The sequence below is a fragment of the Talpa europaea genome (genome assembly GCF_964194135.1).
Source record: "Talpa europaea genome assembly, chromosome: 12".
In the NCBI taxonomy this organism is placed as follows: Eukaryota; Metazoa; Chordata; class Mammalia; order Eulipotyphla; family Talpidae; genus Talpa; species Talpa europaea.
The window spans coordinates 88,943,564-88,961,607 of NC_140079.1; the positions used below are offsets into that span (position 1 = coordinate 88,943,564).

The following is an 18,044-nucleotide window of genomic DNA, read 5'->3' on the forward strand; positions in this document are numbered from 1 at the left end:
GAGTAGCATGCTTCTGCGTGACTGTGGCAGATGGATCCACAAAGGAATGGCTTCACCTAATCAGTGCTAACATGTCCTGCCTCATCCAGCATAATCACTTCCTTGCATCCCCTGGCTTCCAGCCCTGCTGCTGAATTTAGTCTTTTGTACTAAATAGCCACTTCAGGGTAATTTTCCCTGATGACCCCACCTCCAGCCCCACCTCAGACTTGGCTGGCTTGCTCTTTGAATTCACTGTCTACTCACTGACACACTGCAAGCTCTATGAGAATGCCATACTTAGGCCTTTTTGTTTACTGCAACACATTCTGCAAAGAGTCTAGTGTTTAGCACAATAGACACTGAACAAATGTACACAACAAGGCTCTTATTTCACTTACCTGTAACTGGGAGATCTGAGAAAGCTGGTTTAGTTGGGATAGCTGGTTCAGCATGGCTACCTGTTGAGGGCCAAAGAGCGGATTCAGGCCACCGTTGTTTGGTGCATACTTCAGCAATGAAACTGGAACCTTAGGATCACAATGGTAAGTTAATAATGTAGATAAAATAACTCTAAATGTACTGTGTATTTTAAATTGAGTTATTAAATTTGTGGATACTACTTGGGGAACTGTTATTTTTATTTATTTATTTATTTATTTATTTATTTATTTATTTATTTATTTATTTATTTATTTATTTATTTATTTAAGCAAGCACTGGGTACAGTCAGAAGCGCGGGAAGGTGAGAGAATTCACCAGAGCCAGAGTGCAGAGCAGAGCAGGCAGAAGGATGGAAGTACACTGCTGAGGGGAGGCAGCGGGCGGCAGGAGAGATCTGCGCACTATGTGGGATCCTCCTCCGGTGGCCGGGGAGCAGCTGGGGATCGAAACGGTGCTGCAGAGGCTGCGGGCAGCTTTGCAACCCAGCGCTCAACCACTGCGCCACCGGGGAGGCCCAGGAACTGTTATTTTTAATTGTCTTTGCTTTACTCATACATTGCTCATATACTTTCATGGTATAAAAAGGAACAGAGATCATTCCTAAACTACCCAGTTATTCTCCTCCATTCAAGATGTTTTATCAAAGACAATGGTAACATTTTAGAGTTAAAACACCCTTTACTCATTTTTTAAACCCTACCCATATCCTTTCAAAATACCAAATTCAGAATTAGCTGCATCTCAAATATGTCAGTAAATAATGATCAACTAATCAATCACTTATTATTATTTTTTAAAGACTCATTTTATTGGGCCTCCCCGGTGGCAAAGCAGTTGAGTACTGGACTGTGAAGCTACCGCAGCCTCTGCAGAGCCGGTTTGATCCCTGGCTACCGGCGAGGGTCCCACATGGTGCGCAGACCTCTCCTGACGCGCCCGCTGTCCCCTCAGCAGTGTACTTCGTCAGTCTGCCTGTTCTGCTCCCTGCTCTGGTGAATTCTCTCGCCCTCCTGCACTGCTGACTGTACCCAGTGCTTGCATAAATAAATAAGTCTTTAAAGGGGAAAAAAAAAAAAAAGACTTATTTATTCATTCAAGAGCTAGGGTGTAGGCCAGATACGGGGGAGGGCTGGGGTGAGAGGATTCACCAGAGACAGAGTGGGGAGCAGAACAGGCGAACTGACTGAAATACACTGCTAAGGTGAGGTGCAGCAGGTGAAACAGGAGAGATATCTGCTGCGCCATGTGGGTCAGCTCCTGGCTGGGGATTGAACTCATGTTGCAGTGGCTGTGGGTAGCTCCATAGTGCTTGGAGGTGGTACATAGGTGGTACAACCCCTTGTACCTCGGAGGCCATAACTAATCAATCATTTAAATACAAAATTATTCAAGGTTCTTTTTTTAGGTGAATGTAACAGAGTATAATGGAAGTTTATTTACCTGAGGGGAGAGTAATGGAGGAGGCACTTGAGCACGGAGATTAGGCTGAGATGAACTAAGAGGTTGTGCTGGAGGCTGCTGCATGCCCCGGGGTTGTGCTGCTGTGTTTCCAACACCAAACATACTGGGATTGCCATTCTACAAAGACAAACAACAACAAAATAACAGTGGGGTTCTTTGTTTAGGGACAAATGTATTATTACCTTATTGTACTATTGATTTAAACACAGTAACTACATGTAAGAGAGATCTCATTATTTAAGTCATTCAACAAAGAGCCTAAAATACACTTGTGGGCTTACCTGTCTAACAGAATTCAAGTTTTGCATACCCAGCCCTGCTATGGAGCCAAGGGCCTGGTTAGGTAGTGCACTATTTGAAGGGGGAAGCTTCATGCTTTGACTGGACATAAATTGCATGTTTTGGGATTCATCTGCTACAATGCCATCCTGATTGGACATACAGAAAGATGTGCAACACCAGCCAAGCAAACAAGTGGAAAGGAGAAATCATTGCAGGAACAGAAGAGAAGTCACATGACATTCCAGCATCAACAGGAGACAGGTAGAAAACAGAAAAGATCAGATTAGTGTTAATTTTAGAGTACATAAAAAGAACCAAACATATTTTATGGGATTAAGAAGAAATTATAAATGCAATCCCTATGCTGAGACATAAAAAGGACAATGAGCTACAAATTCAGTAATAGGTTTGCACTGGATTATGACACTTCATATTAAGTATCCCAAATATTAATGAGTAATTACGCTATCAATGTATTGGTTAACTAGCCACTGGGATAAAACAAACAACTTACCTTATCAAAATAAGGACTGCGCTCCATGGAAGACTCTTTGGAAATCTGAGGCCGAGAACCAGGGCCTTTCCCGACCGTTCGATTGTAATCACCAATATTTAGACTATGTTTATCTATCTCCATTCGTTTGTCTTGTAACATTCCTAGTAAATACAGGAGGCTATGTTATCAAGTAGGAAAGCAATTGAACTTGTTGGTTTCACATAAATTTGGAGTAAAAAGCAAAACAATTACTTCTGAAGCTGAAATGACTGCTGCCTGGAAAAGGACATATGAAAAATGCACTAGCACTTAACAAATCTTTTTTAAAAAGATTTATTTTTATTTATATAAGACATGGGGTACAGGCCAGAGGCACGGGAGGTGAGAGGATTCACCAGAGACAGAGTGGGGAGCAGAACAGGCAGAGAGACCGAAAGCACTGCTGAAGGGAGCAGCAGGCACGACAGGAGAGGTCTGCTGCACTATGTGGGAATCTCCCTGGCCGGCCGAGAACGGAACCTGCGCTGCAGAGGCTGCGGACAGCTTCACAGTGCTATGCTCAACCCGCTGCGCCACTGGGGAGGCCCCCTTAATAAATCTTGTATTCCTCACAAGTAAATTTGTTCAGGTAAACAGAAGGTCAAAATATTTGGTCATCTCTAAAATGCTTAATTTCATAATAAAAACATAGTTTCTCCAAAAAATAAGCAAACTGCACAAGAAACCCCATCTAATAAATGTTACTATGTGCCTTCTGCTGTTCTAAATGCTCATTTTGTGTGTTGCAACTTGAGGCCTGTAACTGTACAATCAGCACCCCCATTTAGCACTGGGGAACCCGGGAGACCACATAGGTCAACATCTCCCGTACCTACTCTCAGATCTTTCTTGGTCTAAATTCTGTCTGACTTCGTTGCTATCAAAACCACCTCTTCTCCTAGAAACTCCCTCCTATAAAATCTTTGCTTTTAACAGCAGCCTCCAACCACCACCGTGTTTCAGATACCTTTTCAGAATGGACACCGCCCTGCGCCTCCACAGCCTTATCACAAGTGCATTATGGCTTCTCCTCCTCTCCCCACAGCTGGGTTGGTTTCCTCCTGTTTTTGTTAATGCTGGACCTACTGCGGCTTTCTCAGTATACCTAAGATCTGTCTTCTTGATTTGCTCTAAAAATGCACTTTGAGTCAGTCTCAAAGGCTGGTTTTGAACTTGAAAAATTCTTTTTCCTCCTTGAAAGGAGGAAAGACTGGTTTTAAATTTGAAAAACCTCCTTGTTCCTCATCCTCTACATTTTCTCAGCCCTCAAATCTCATCCATCGCTTCTTTACAACTGTGATCCTCCTTTTGAGATGTCTGTGGCTGCCCCACAACACTTGCCCTCACTACCCCATTTCTAAGCAAGTGGAAAAGGAAACATTTTAACTTTTAAAATGCCACTGGTCTCTTGAAATTTTGTTTCAGCTATAGCTCAAAATAATCCACATTTTAGCACTTGGGAGAGCCCTCCCCTGAATGTCAATAATGCTTTGCAATGACCTCCCCTCTGCCCTCCACCCTGGTTAATGGCCGCTGTACCGCCCACCTTTTCACTTCAAATCCCTGTAAGCAAATGCAGCCAACTCTACTTCCTAAGTAAGACTTCACTGTACTTTCCCAAAATAATCCTCATTTTTGCCTACTCAAAATCTTTTAAAAGAGTATGTCACATGATTCCCAGCACTGCTGTGTCCCTTCAGAAACCTGACTATCAAATGTGGCTGTGTCCCTTCAGTTTATCAATCCTCGAAGGCCCTTGGTTAAAGTTACCAATGACAAATACCAATTCCTCAATGTCAAAATCATTCTCTGACAACCGTTTGCCTATTTTCAAATGTCTATTCTCAGCTGGCTTTTGAAAAGTGACTCTATTCTACTGGTCATATTTCTCAGGATCTTTGCCTAATGCCTTTCCCAGGGGTTTTGTGTTGTTCATTCAGTCCATTATTCTACAGCTTTCTCTGGTCAACCAATTTTTGCAGCTTTACCACCACTGACCTCTCATTAGTTACACTTATTGTCTCAAGCTCTCCCTTCAGAGCTCCACATTCAAATTTCAACTGTTCACTGAATATCACATGGTTTTCACAGCAACTTTAAACTTAGTATCTTGTCTACCAAACCTCCTAAGCCTACTAAATTTCTTGGTTCAAATAATTGGTTCAAATAATCTAGTTATTGATCTGTCTCTCAGCTTCAGATTCACCCTTTTGACTGCTCTATGAAAACATATTTGGGCTCCTGGCATGTTTTTTCTTTGCCAACTGGTTCTGAGGCTTTATTAGTAGGCGCTGGAGAGAAATCCTAGCAGGGGCTTCACTTCCTGACCTGATATGTTCACTTGGCAGGTGTTGGCATTGCAGGATGGCAGCAGTCAGAGAGCAGCTTCTCTTATTCCCACACGTCTCCAAACAACTTTGTACCAGAGTGCCTCTAGTGAGAGACCTTTCTATGAACAGTTCTTCCCAGCAGATACACTCAGTAAGCACCACTAGCACAACATCACTGTAACTTCTCTGCCATTTACTGGGCCACAGAGGAAACAGAGCCTTGTCCACACAGCAACAGACATATATTCTGGATATCCATTTGTTTTCCCCGACTATAAAGCGTCTGTGGATCCGTATCTCACAGAAGGCCTCACCCACTGTACTGGCATTCCTCACAGTCCTGTATCTGACCAAGGAACTCATTTTGCAGCAAAAGAAGTGTAGTAATGGGCACAGGCCTGTGGAATGGCTTATTATCTATACCATTACCCAACAGCAGCCAGCCAAACTGACAAGTGGAATGGCTCATTGAAGACCCAGTTACAAAGCAAGCTGGGAGACAACATCCTGAAAGAATGGACTTCTGTCTTATGGGCAGAAGGATGCATTAAGTGTGTCCCCACACCAGGATGCATAGGTCTGGACTCAAAAGAGGAGTGGAGGAGTGACTTCTCTCACTATACACGTAATGAGCCACTCAGAATCCCTGCCTCCTGTTTCGGCAACTCTGCAGGTATAGAGAGCTTAGTTATTAAAAGGAAAAAGCGCTTCTATCAGGAGAGACAGTGGTTCTATGAAACTGGAAGATGAAAACTGCCACTTGGACCTTTTGAACTTCTTATGCCACTGAAACAGTAGGTAGAAAAGGGGTTCATCTAGGGGCTGGAGTGATTGATTCTGATTACCAAGTGAAAACTGCTTCCCTGATACAAAAATGAAGGAAGAAAGCACTCTGGAACCCAAGGGCTTCTCTGATGATATTTCTTAGGTCTGAACCATGTCCAATGATAAAGGTTAATTAAGAAATTACAGTAATCAAAAAAGGCAGGATGTCTGAGTGCTCAAGACCTACTGAGGATGAAGGTTTGGATTGCCCCACCAGGGAAGAACCTAGGAAAGCTGCAGAGCTGGCTGAGAGTGGGGCATGTACAAAATGGGCAGTGAAAAAAGACACCACAGCGCACGACCAGCTGCAGTAGTGAGGATAGCACTAGTGTTGCATTTTTTCTATTGCTTGCTATGTGTATGTGCTTATTTGCGAAGGTCAACCATTTTCTCCTTTATCTTTGCTATTTTTATTTTAGTCGCAAGTTGCTGAAAGCTTACATTTTAGTCTTTCAGTAACAAACAGTGAAATTTAACATCATAACTATTAACACACAATGACTCTAAGGACCGTACATCCTCTCATTCTGACAAGTGAAAAGCTCCTTCCTTGTTTACAAGAAAGAATAAAAAGACAAAGTTGTTTCACCCTTGCAGTAGAATTGAAATGTGTAAAGAGTGCACATGGAAGCTGGGAAGGCGTGGGGTGGGGTGAATTGTACTGATGACTTACTGCCTCTCATCTCAAAATTCACCTTTGTGAAAAAGTGTATCTGGGCTCTTTACTTTTTTTTTTTTTCCACTTACTCAATGACACTGAAGTTGTGTCAGCAGAGGAGCAGGAGAGATACTGTGAGAAGTTTTGTTTCCTAGATTCGGTGTGTTCTCTCCTGCAACACTGGCAGTTTTTCCAGCACCAGCACCTTGTAGGGCTCACCTCACCACCAGACAGCAGCTCCTATCAGTAGCCTCTGTGGCAGTTTTACAGCAGTACCCTCCAGTGAGATGACTCCCCTAGAAATGGACAGCCATGGGGTGGCACCACATGCAGTGGTGAGCCACTGCAGTGAGCCATGCAGTGAGCCACAGCCACATCAAGAGCTGGATCCCAGCTCAGTGGTGGGGAGGAGGGGGCTCTTTCTTTTGGCATGCTTTCTCAGTCCTAAGGTTAGCCATGTCTCCTATAGTAATTATCTTCTACTCATACATTCTTTAGAGTTCTCTTTACCTCCCACTAATTAATACCTTATTACTCTTAAATTTTCCCTGTTCAGGGCCTCCCTGGTGGCGCAAGCGGTTGAGCGCCGCACCATGAAGCTGTCCGCAGCCTCTACAGTGTGGGTTCAATGCCGGCTGGCCGGCGAGAATCCTACATGGCGCAGCAGACCTCTCCTGTCTCGCCCGCTGCTCCCCTCAGCAGTGTATTTTGTCAGTCTGCCTGTTCTGCTCCCTGCTCTGTCTCTGGTGAATCCTCTCACCAGAGAGGATTCCTGTGCATCTGGCCTGTACCCCGGTTCTTGTATAAATAAAAATAAATCTTTAAAAAAAAAAAAATTTCCCTGTTCAAATTACTGTGTAGTTTCTCTCTCCTGCCTGGACTGACTTTACACTACTTCTTGTCCAGGTATGAAAGCTGGGAATCATTTCATCACATCCACTCCCTTCACCCTTCATAAAAAATTGGCACACACTTTTTTGATTCTAATTTCTGTGTCTCCACTGAATTGGATTCTTCCCACCTACTGTCTTGTTTGGAGCTTTGAAAATTCTCTAACAAATCTCTGATTGTTTGGCTATGATTAGTTATCTTTTCTTTGTCTGTCCTCTGCTGCCAATGATTTGTATCCTAAAATATTTTCAATCTATAGCCAAAATTATTTTTCTAAAACATAAATTCAAGTCATGTCACTTTTCAGGTTAAAATTCTTTAATCCCTATGTTCACGGTAAATTCAGGCCCCAACCCCTTCACGATTTAGGTCCCACCCAACCTTCTAGGTAAAGCTTTTATCCCACCAGCACAAACAATTCATAAGTCTTATTCTCTTACATGAAACTACCTGCCGCTTCTACAGGATGGCTGTCTCTATCACCTGTCTGAGGCTTTGTACACACTGTTCACTAAATTAAGAAAATATCAGGGCCTCCCCGGTGGTGCAGTGGTTGAACGCTGGGTTGCGAGGCTGCCCGCAGCCTCTGCAGCGCCGGTTTGATCCCCGGCTGCTCCCTGGCCACCGGAGGAGGGTCCCACATGGCGCGCTGCTCCCCTCAGCAGTGTACTTCGGTCCTTCTGCCTGCTCTGCTCCCAGCTCTGGCTCTGGTGAATTCTCTCACCTTCCCGCGCTTCTGACTGTACCCAGTGCTTGTATAAATAATAAATAAATAAATCTTTGGGGGGGGGGGATATCAGACAACCTGGAGAGTTAAATTCTTTTTTTTAAAGGATTTATTTATTTATTTATTTTAAGATTTATTTATTTATACAAGCACCGGGTACAGTCAGAAGCGCGGGAGGGTGAGAGAATTCACCAGAGCCGGAGCAGAACAGGCAGAAGGACCGAAGTACACTGCTGAGGGAAGCAGCGGGCAGCAGGAGAGGTCTGCACACTATGTGGGACCCTGGCCCCGTGGCCAGGGATCGAACTGGTGTTGCAGAGGCTGCGGGTAGCTTCGCAACCCAGTGCTCAACCACTGCACCACCCGGGAGGCCCGAGAGTTAAATTCTTAACAGGACTATTTTTGAGCTAATTACAGGCTACTATCTAGATTTGCAACTACCTTAGATTTGCACTTCGAGGGCACATAAACTCACATAATCACAGCCTTCTAAGGTTTGCTGGAGAGCACAGGAAGATGGCAGTAGAAGCCAGGTCTTCCCCCTCCTGGTCTAGGCTGGGGCTCTTTTAGTAGGATTATGTCAAAGATAATGCTGTCCATCAATAATGAATATAAACTCAAACTGATTTTTTTCTTACCTCCAGAAAGGTCCATCTTATTGCTTTGTACATTTTCTTCTGGTGAGTCTCTCTGAAGAAAAGACAGCATGTTAACAGGCCTTAATTTATTAAAGAAAAATGAATTTTATTTTATCTCATTACTTTTTATACTCAAGCAGATCACAAAGCTTACTTTTCACTGCTAATATGATTTTTTAAAAAATGTTAATAACACATGGTCAGTACTTTTAGTTAATACTATAAAGAAGGCTTCATAGCCAATTTTACTCTGACTGAAAGCATAAGGACTCAAGATAAAGAACAATTTGTTTGAAAAAACAAAAATTTAAATTAGGGCAAACATGGACCACATCAAAAGGGGAGAGGCCTATTAGGAAGACATACTTACCGAAAAACTGATATTTGAAAACTGTTTAACAAATGGATTTATCCATGTTTCTTCTTGTTTGTTTCCACCTTTCATCATTCCCTTTGTAAAATAAAAGAGTAGAAAGATGCCATGGCCATCTCTATTTATCTGGGTATAATGATGGGTTAATAAAATTTCAAGACAATTCCCAACTTTCATTTTTAGCCAATAATTTCTCCTCCAACCAACTCTTTATCAGAGTTGTTAATAATTAAAAATCAACTTATTTTTCAACTTCCTTTGCTCCAGTCCTCTGGTATAGCTGTAATGTACAGAGAAATCTCTAAAGGCAAGCAGTCAGAAGGAAAAGACAGAAGCAGAGGGCCTCAATAACCCACAAAAAAGGGTCCTCTGAATAATTGATAACTGTTTATCAAAAGTATCTAACTGACGAATGGACTATATTCTAAAAGATTAGTTACAATTTGGATTTTCAGAATTCTTACACCAAAACAAAGTCTCAGATTTTCAGGTTAGTCCAAAGAAACAAATATAATGTATAACTTAATTATGCTATGTGCACTGTACTGAAAAAGCAGTATTTTAGTTTTAAATGAAATAAAGTAGTTTAAAATTTCAACTTCTATTGCCAAGAACACAGTATCCCAGCAGCAGCTGGGATTTCTCCAATGTAACATTGGCTTTCTGAGGCTGGCTGTTTGGGGCATGGGCAGTACAGTAACTACTTTAAGACATGAGCTGAGGTGGAATGGCCCATGACTTGAAGTCTTCTAGATAGGGAAGCTGGAGTCTCCCACTTATGTAGTGATCACAGGACCATTCTCTAGTCTATTGCTTTAATTTCCCCTTCCCATTGCTACTATCTGTTCCTTCTGACTGTGGAAGAGAACACAGCTTTACAATATCCCCCCTAAATGCAGGTCTCTGAAGCAAGCACCTAACCCTTGCCGAGGTTTCTGAAGTGGTCTTTGATTCCTTTTCCTCTTTTGCCCCCACCCCCACACCTAGTATGTTGTCAAGGTCTTTGTCCTTTCTAATTTTTAAAAGGACATGTCTCTCAAATTAATTCCTCCACTACCAATCCATTCCTGCTTCCCAATTTAGGCTCTTCTGTCTAACTTGAATGATTCTAGAAGCTTCCTAGCTGAGATCCTTAACTCTGGTCTCACCTCTTTTCTAATTCACCTTAAATAGTCATTGGTTAGTTTTCTTTAAAGAAATTAATAATAATAATAATAAAAAGATCAAATTGGTACTGTCTTCTGTTCCATTTCACTGGCTCCACATTTATACAGAATAAAGTTCAAACTCTTTGGCATGGTATTGAAAACACTTTACAATTTTATTTTAGTTGTCAGGCTACTATTTTCCTTAGCACATCCCACCCCCCCAGGCATCTTCCAAGCTCAAGCTGACTCTCCTTAGAGAGCTCTCCTAATGTTCCAGATACTAGACTCTGAGCTCCTTGAAGGTACAGCTCACATCTAGTGTTTCTGAACCCCCAGCACCAAGCACAGTACCTGGCACACAGCAGAGGCTAAATAAATGTTTGCAGTTGCTTTCTAAAAGATTTTTACTAGTAGAAACAAAGGAGAAAGAGTAAAAAGGCTACACACCCTTTCCCTTCTCCTTTTTTTGCCACTCAGACCCTGTAAGGAAAGACAAAGTCACAAAACAGCATGGTCCAGTGGGAAGAACACAGGGTTTGGAATTGGAAGATCTAAACTTAAGTCCTTGCTCTATCACTTACTAGATGCAACTATGGGCAAATCACCACTTTTTCCAGTCTCAAATTCCTCATCAGTATTCTATCTCAGAAGTTTATGAGGATCACATGATTTATGTAACATATGGGAAAGCACTTTGTAAGCTACATGGTAAGGCAATAGCCAAATTCAGCCAAATGAAAAATTAAAAATAAGGAAATGGCAGGTCCCAGACTTAGAATCCCAGGATTAAAAGGGAGGGACAGCTGATTGAGCTACTGGACATTTGACTAAGGTCCCTCAAAAAGTAATTATTCTCAAAAAGGGTGGGAAGGATGTATGAGAACCACCTGGGGGACTGGACACATATTTTGAAAATGGTCCCCAGGAGAATTTATACTGGTATCCTGCACCACCTCTAAATCACTGGTTACCAAATCTGGCTTTGCATCAGACATATCTGGGGAGCTTGTTAGGACAAAAAATTTGATCCAATTTATATAATATATAAATATATATTATAGGCTTGGGTACAGGAAAGTTGTACTTTTAACAAATGCTATATGATTCTGATGTATAGCCAGATTTGAAATAAGATTTGTCCACATGTAAAATCAAAACCAAACTTGGCTCATTCCTAGAGATTTTTGTCACAGGACCTGTGGGGATGGGAAAGGGACAGAGATGGGAGATGAATAATGAGGATGGTGACTCTGGTCAAAAAGGGAGGCTGGGGACTCTTGGTGAGGTGGAATGGGAGATATGGGAGATGAAGAGGCAGTGGGATGGAAAGAGTCAACATGGAGATTTGCCCTTCTCTTCATCCTCACCACTGCAGGCACCACCACGGGGTGAGGGACTATCCCCAGGCAGCATTGGTAGAGGGGGAGGAGGAGAGAAATCCCAAGCTGTAGCAGTGGGGAGAAAGGAAGTTCCCATGGTCTCATATTTTCCTAGGTGGCTGCCCATACGAGAGGCTACACCTAAGTTGGGGATGCCTAGACTGTACTGATTGCCATAAATGGGCAGACAGAATATAATTTTCTGTGGGTAAGCTACCTTTGGAATGTAAAGTTTCAAGGGTTGTGCCCTTGAAATGTTTACCTTCGATGACATTTTCTTTGTATATGGTGGCCAATTTAAAGATGAATTAAGTTCTTGAGATGAACTACTATTCCACATTCCAATCTCTACATCCTCTTCCTCTTCCCAGCCAGTGGGGCGATTTCCAGGCAATGGCATATCATCACCACACCAGCCATCTTGCATAGATTTTGGCCCTGATTGTGGATTTGTGATACAAAGAGAAATATACTTTAATAAAACAATTCTTTCTGGAAGATGAGCATACATTAAAGGGGCAAACTGGGGAGGGGAAGAGAGCTAAAAGCCCCAATTTTATTTCCCATCTTAAATCTGCATAAAAATCAAGTTATTTTTAACTTGAGTTAAAAATTCTATTAAAAAAGAATTTATTTTTATTAAAATTTTCAATGAAACATCTCCCGTGCTTTGACAAATTAAAGGATTCCTAAACAGTGTACAGTGGTCTCCTTGTTGTTCAATCTCACTTAATCTGCACAGTGACACACGGGACAAAAAGGAAATATGAAATTTTTCAAAATTCATTTTAATATAGATTCTGAAGGCATGCCAAAAGTCATTAAGCAGAAAGTATCTTATCTCTATATTAGGCTTTGGGATCCCTATGGGGTATTCCTTATATAACATAGGGGTTAGTGATAATGTTCATCTGAAAACTGGGGGTCCTTCCCGAACTACTCCTGTATAATATTCAGGGAATCATCTGTAATCTGAGCCAGACAAATTGGGGATATGTGTCCCAATGATTATTATAACCAGTTTCACGTTGAATACATAAAAGTTGCTTGACTGTTTCAAGATAATGTAATTTGGTAAAATAAAACATTCTGGTGAAGTACATACAATCATTAATAGTTAGTTCTAAGGAAAATGAGAAAATTCAGAAAGATAAAAGAATATGTTATATTATAAATTCAAAGAACCAAAACAGAATTATGATGATACACAGATATAACATCAATGATAAAAACATCCAATCACTTACTACCAGTCAATGAGTGATCACCTATGCTACAAAACAGCTACCAGGGATTATGAGTAACTTACCAGATTTGCTTAACGCCTGAGGACCAACAGAGCTGGAGCCCCACGTGGATGTGCTGGATGCTGCAGCAATGGGTTCCCCCCAGCTGGGACCACTGTCTATGGGTTTACCCCACGCTGAAGTACCATTATCCACAGTTGTGGCTGGAGTGGAAGGCTCCCCCCAGGGCTCACCCCAGCCTTTAGAAAGTGGGGGAAAAGTTATCAGCACACGGCAGGGAAGCATAGTGGAATGAAGAACAATAAGGAATAGAGAACAAAGATGAAAAACTTCACATTTATGAATTAAATAATGATGCTGTGATAGGCCAAAAATGTGGCATTTGTTTTACGAAAGATAAATCATTTCCTATTATTATAATTTACCTATGGTGTGAATTCCCCCTTACTACTTCTTTTGTCATTGCCCTCCGAGTGCTGAGCAGATTCTTTTGAATTACCTTTATTATGGCAAATTAGCTTCTACTGAAGATGAATTTAAATTCCCGAAAAAGTTATTCTGAGCCAAAACTAGTAAATGTAAAGCAAATAGTCAAGCTGGGTAATAGTTTATGCATAAATTCTTTAACTATTACTGCAGCCTTTCAGTATCGTTGTTCTGGAACACCAACTAACTAGAAGACTAGCAATGAGTAAGCATCCTACTCTTACACATGCTGGACAAAGCCTCTTAAGAATTCTGAAATATTAGTTTGTCCAAAGCAAAGAAACTCAGTTATAAGTATCATCTAAAAGAAGTGAAACAGCCTTCCTTACATACATACTTGTTTCTACTAGGAATTAAATCTAAATTAATACAATAAACTATACTCAGGAAGAGAAGATAGGTGCTGAAAGGTCAGTTCATAAAAACACTCCTATCTCCACATCCAGCAGGACTCTTGGTCAATAAAACCTCCATTAACAAGACAATGCAGTCCAATGAAATTTACTCAAAATGCCATTGTCAAAATCATTTGCAGGTAAGAATCAGTTCCAGGTTATAAGAGGAACATGGCACTGTACTAGAAAGGCACCATCAAATGTTTTATAAGCATACACATATAACAAGCTGTACCTAACAGACTTGGATTTCATACCTACTTAAATCATGCCCTTTCAAAGGCCAAATACAGTGCCTACTATTTAGAGTGTATTGTCCTTAGAGGTTGCGGTATTTCTAGGGACATTTTAGACAAATAACAAAAATAAAAAGTAACGGTTTGGCTTGATACAGAATTGCTGGAAGTGTACAGCATCAACCCCCTCTGCTTTCTGTAGCATTTCTCATAGTGAACGCAGTGTCTTGGATTCACCGCCAACACTGTCAAAGGCAAGACCCTGTTTCCTGAGAGTCAACACTGTCCCTGTAATTGTCTTCCCTATAAGCTTCTCCCGAATTTGCAGTAAAAAAACTGTTGTGTGCATATCTAAGTACTTCAGCCAGCAAATCTTACAGTAAGAGTAACGGAAACAAGACTTGTAACACGGGAAGCGTTTGCAGCACTATCAGTATCCATAAAATAAAAACTTACCGGAGCCACTGCCCGCCTCTTTGTTTGCGATGGCACTTGCAGATGGCAGCAACTGGTGTGCCTGTGCTTGCTGGTCTGGACGGCTGCCACCATTTGGGATGTTTTTGTTCCACATGTTCACATTTTTGTAGTTGTATTTGCTTGGATCTCCCCAAGCTGAAGTTCCATCATCAATCTCCATTTTGCGGCGTATGGATTCTGGGGATGGTTCCTCCCAGCCTGTAGGTTCTTCTTCTTTAGCTGGGGCTGGAATAGGTCCCCCCAGCCAGCCCGTACCAGGAGGCTTGCCTGTAGCTGGTGGGATTCCCCAAGATCCAACAATGTCTTGTTGCTTGTTCCAGTCTGGAGAACTGACTGGCTTGGACGAATCTCCCCAACCTAGTGACTGATTAGACTTTGGAGGATCTCCCCATCCCGGGGAAGGATTAGCTTTAGAAGATTCATCCCATCCTGATGAATTATTTGGATTTATGTTATTTCCCCAAGTAAAAGAACTAGTTTTACCGAGTTCATTCCAACCAGAAACAGATCTGTCACTGTCACTACCTCCTGAGCTAGATTTCTTATTAGCTTCACCCCAATGGTTACTCCTTGAAGTTTCTCCCCAGTTATCACCGGCAGAAACAGACCACCCTTGGTTTGATTTTTGTCCATCACCCCATCCCTGTTTGTTCTTTTGCGAATCATTCCATGCAGACTTCTCCTCTTTGCAATTCCCCCACTGATTGCTCTTGACCATTCCTGTAGCAGCAGAATCATCTTCCCATCCCCCCTGGCAGTTTGAGCCTTTGGAATCTCCCCACCTCACAGCAGGTTTGGGATCTCCCCAACCTACTACAGATGAGGTATCATTACTATTAGGGCTAGTCTTATCTATACATGCCCCTGAGTTAAAAGTCTGTGTTGCAGAGCTCCCCCAGGCCTCTGTCCCATTGTCAGTCTTTCTTTCCCCTCTAGGTGATGCATCAGTATCCCAGGCAGTATTCTGCTTAATAGGAGTCTGTCCCCAACCAGAGTTGGATAGGACACGTGGATCTAAGTCAGTTCTGTTTACAATGCTTTGGAGTAAGGTGTGCTGATCTATTTTTCTTCTATCTCTACTCTGATTTTCCCCAGTTACTTTTTCCTCCAGGCGTCCAGTGCTTTCTGTACTACCTTCACTCTCCACCGGACCTCCTGATTTGGCCCACACGCTGTTTTGCTCATTTGTCTGAGATGTGGCAGAACCCTGATCCTCTTCCTCAGTAGATTTCCATCCATTTGTAAACTTCTTACCATTGCCATTTGCACTGTCATTGGAATGCTGATTGCTAGACAGTTTGTTCCACTCCACGCTGGGTGTATTAGTGCCAGTGTTTTGTGCAGGGGTGCCCCATCCTCTTCGACTTCCCCCAGAATTCGCACTGTTTCCACTTCCCCATGATGCGCTCTGGGAATTTGCTGCCCCAGACTCCCACACACCTCCTCCTTTATTTGTGTTAACTTGAAAGTTAGTGCCCATAGGCCCATTTATACCAGGCTGCATTAGAGTTGCATTCACAGTGTCACCATTTGCTTGGCCATTAGGGCTTGAACATTTGTCTCCAGAGTAATTAGAACCATAGGCACCCCATGTAGTACCGTAAGAGCCTCCATTTTTTGACTCTCCATTGCTAAGGTGAGAAAGGGAAGTGCCATTCATAACTGATGGAGCCTGTATCTGAGGATGATTCATTGTGCTCACGCGCCAGGCCCCTGTATTACTAGGCAGTTCATTATTCTGTACTGAACCGGAGTTTGGTAAACTAGAGGTCATAAAGTTAGTAGTGTTATTTGGTCCAGTCATTTCAGTGGTAATATTTTGAGGTTGACCACTGAATGAAACCTTCTGTGTACCACTTACTTCAGATTCACACGTTTCCTGAAGGCTTCCCCAGGTACCATGGGTAGAAGAGCCACCCACTTTAGAGTTAATACTCTGATTGTTAGGCATCTGGCCTATGGGACTGCACTGAATATTGATGCCAGAACTACCACTCCCTACAGGCCCTTTTAGGGCAAGTCCGTTGTTCTCTAATACTGGCCAGGCACCATGGTTGCTAGCTGAATTCAAAGTGCTTGGATTTAACCCTCCATTTGATGAAGAACTTACAGTGCCCCAAGCATTCATTCTATTGTTGCTACTTTCTGATTTGCTTTCAGGAGCATCCACAGACACCTGACATGTGCTTATTATGGCTCCATGGGAAAACCCCCATGGCCCAGTACTACTTCCATGGCCCACATTATTGCTGCTGCTACCAACCACAAACTTGTTTTGAGAAGCAAGTCCAGTACTATTCCGAAGGCCATCTTTTTCACCGCCTGTGCTCCCTGAAGCCATGATAGTGATGTTTCTCTCTGATTCAGAACTGGAAGCAGAATCAGCATCCATACATTCTGAAGCCAACTCAGGATCACTGCCAGGGGCTGAGGGCCATGCTTCTCTTTCAGGAGAGTCGTTTACAACAGCGTTCTTACAGTTTGTGCTAGAGTCGCTTGTAGAAGACACAGGCCCCCGCTGCGGGTTTTCATAATGGGCTCCTGAAGTACTGTGGTTTATATCTAGAATAAAAGAGAAGTACAAAAAGTTATGAAGTATTTAAAAACATGCCTGTGCCTTCTCAATGCCAGCAAGATACATTTGGCAATGTGGTTATATTTCAGCCAACTTTTCATATCCAGTAATTATTCCACACAGGCAAGGAATTCTTTGTTTACTGACATTATCCTAAGAGGGAAGATTAGTACCTGGAAAATAAAAGTCCTTCAATTAATACTTGCTAAATGAACAAACTGTTAACTTATCAGCAAGTATAAGACTTTTGGAGTTAGGAAGGACTAGGTGGCATCAATTACTAGGAGAATGGAGTGATCCAGCCTTGGAGGCCTGGCACAGGAAAGTAGGAGGGGTGGGATATAGATGGATAAGAACAAGTAAATAGGCCAAACTTGATGAAATATATTAAGAATCTTTTTCCATCTTCCCTTTCCTAGAATAACTTTTTCACACAACTCTTTCAGGTATTATAACAAGTTTGTAAGAACATTTTTAGTGCTACTTTACAAAAAATTTTTTTAATATACTCTCATTGCCAAGTTTATCAGAAAGCAATAGAAAGATCACAGTATTATAATAAAAATAAAATCAACTGCTGACACTGAATACAATTAATGACCAGTCACATTATCCTATAATCTTAGATTTACTGCCATATATTCTTATCTAGCCATTTTGCTGCAGGTAGGGTAAGCAGTTTTTGGGTTTGTGATACTCACCCAGATTCATTATTCTTTCAGTTGGAGGCGCTGATAGTTAAAAAATCCTTAGGGATATTAACCTATATAAGATGTTTTCACTTATACTGTCTGGAAGAGCTGGGGAGTATTTAGGGGTGGCGCTACTTATTTGGTAGTTCTCCACTGAACTAGGAGTCAGAATTGTACTGCTTTTAAATAACACACATATTCAATATCCCAGAACTAATGAACCAACTAACACAGGTTGTAGGCCTAGAGAAAAAAGGTACCTCACT

The 18,044-nt window shown here is 42.0% G+C and overlaps 1 protein-coding gene across 2 annotated transcripts in view; it reads right to left on the minus strand.

Moving 5' to 3' along the window:
• TNRC6A (trinucleotide repeat containing adaptor 6A) overlaps positions 1-18,044 on the minus strand; it is a gene marked incomplete at both ends in the record, with an annotated part of 143,213 nt that overhangs the window by 13,295 nt on the left and 111,874 nt on the right. Inside the window, 10 exons of one of the 2 annotated variants that reach the window (XM_084251053.1) lie at positions 381-509; positions 1,864-2,001; positions 2,166-2,312; positions 2,681-2,823; positions 8,771-8,822; positions 9,141-9,221; positions 10,739-10,771; positions 11,933-12,108; positions 12,980-13,156; positions 14,491-17,073. In XM_084251053.1, coding sequence (XP_084107179.1) covers positions 381-509; positions 1,864-2,001; positions 2,166-2,312; positions 2,681-2,823; positions 8,771-8,822; positions 9,141-9,221; positions 10,739-10,771; positions 11,933-12,108; positions 12,980-13,156; positions 14,491-17,073 — 3,659 coding nt within the window. The remainder of the gene's footprint in view (positions 1-380; positions 510-1,863; positions 2,002-2,165; positions 2,313-2,680; positions 2,824-8,770; positions 8,823-9,140; positions 9,222-10,738; positions 10,772-11,932; positions 12,109-12,979; positions 13,157-14,490; positions 17,074-18,044) is intronic. The other variant, XM_084251054.1, reaches the window with a different exon arrangement.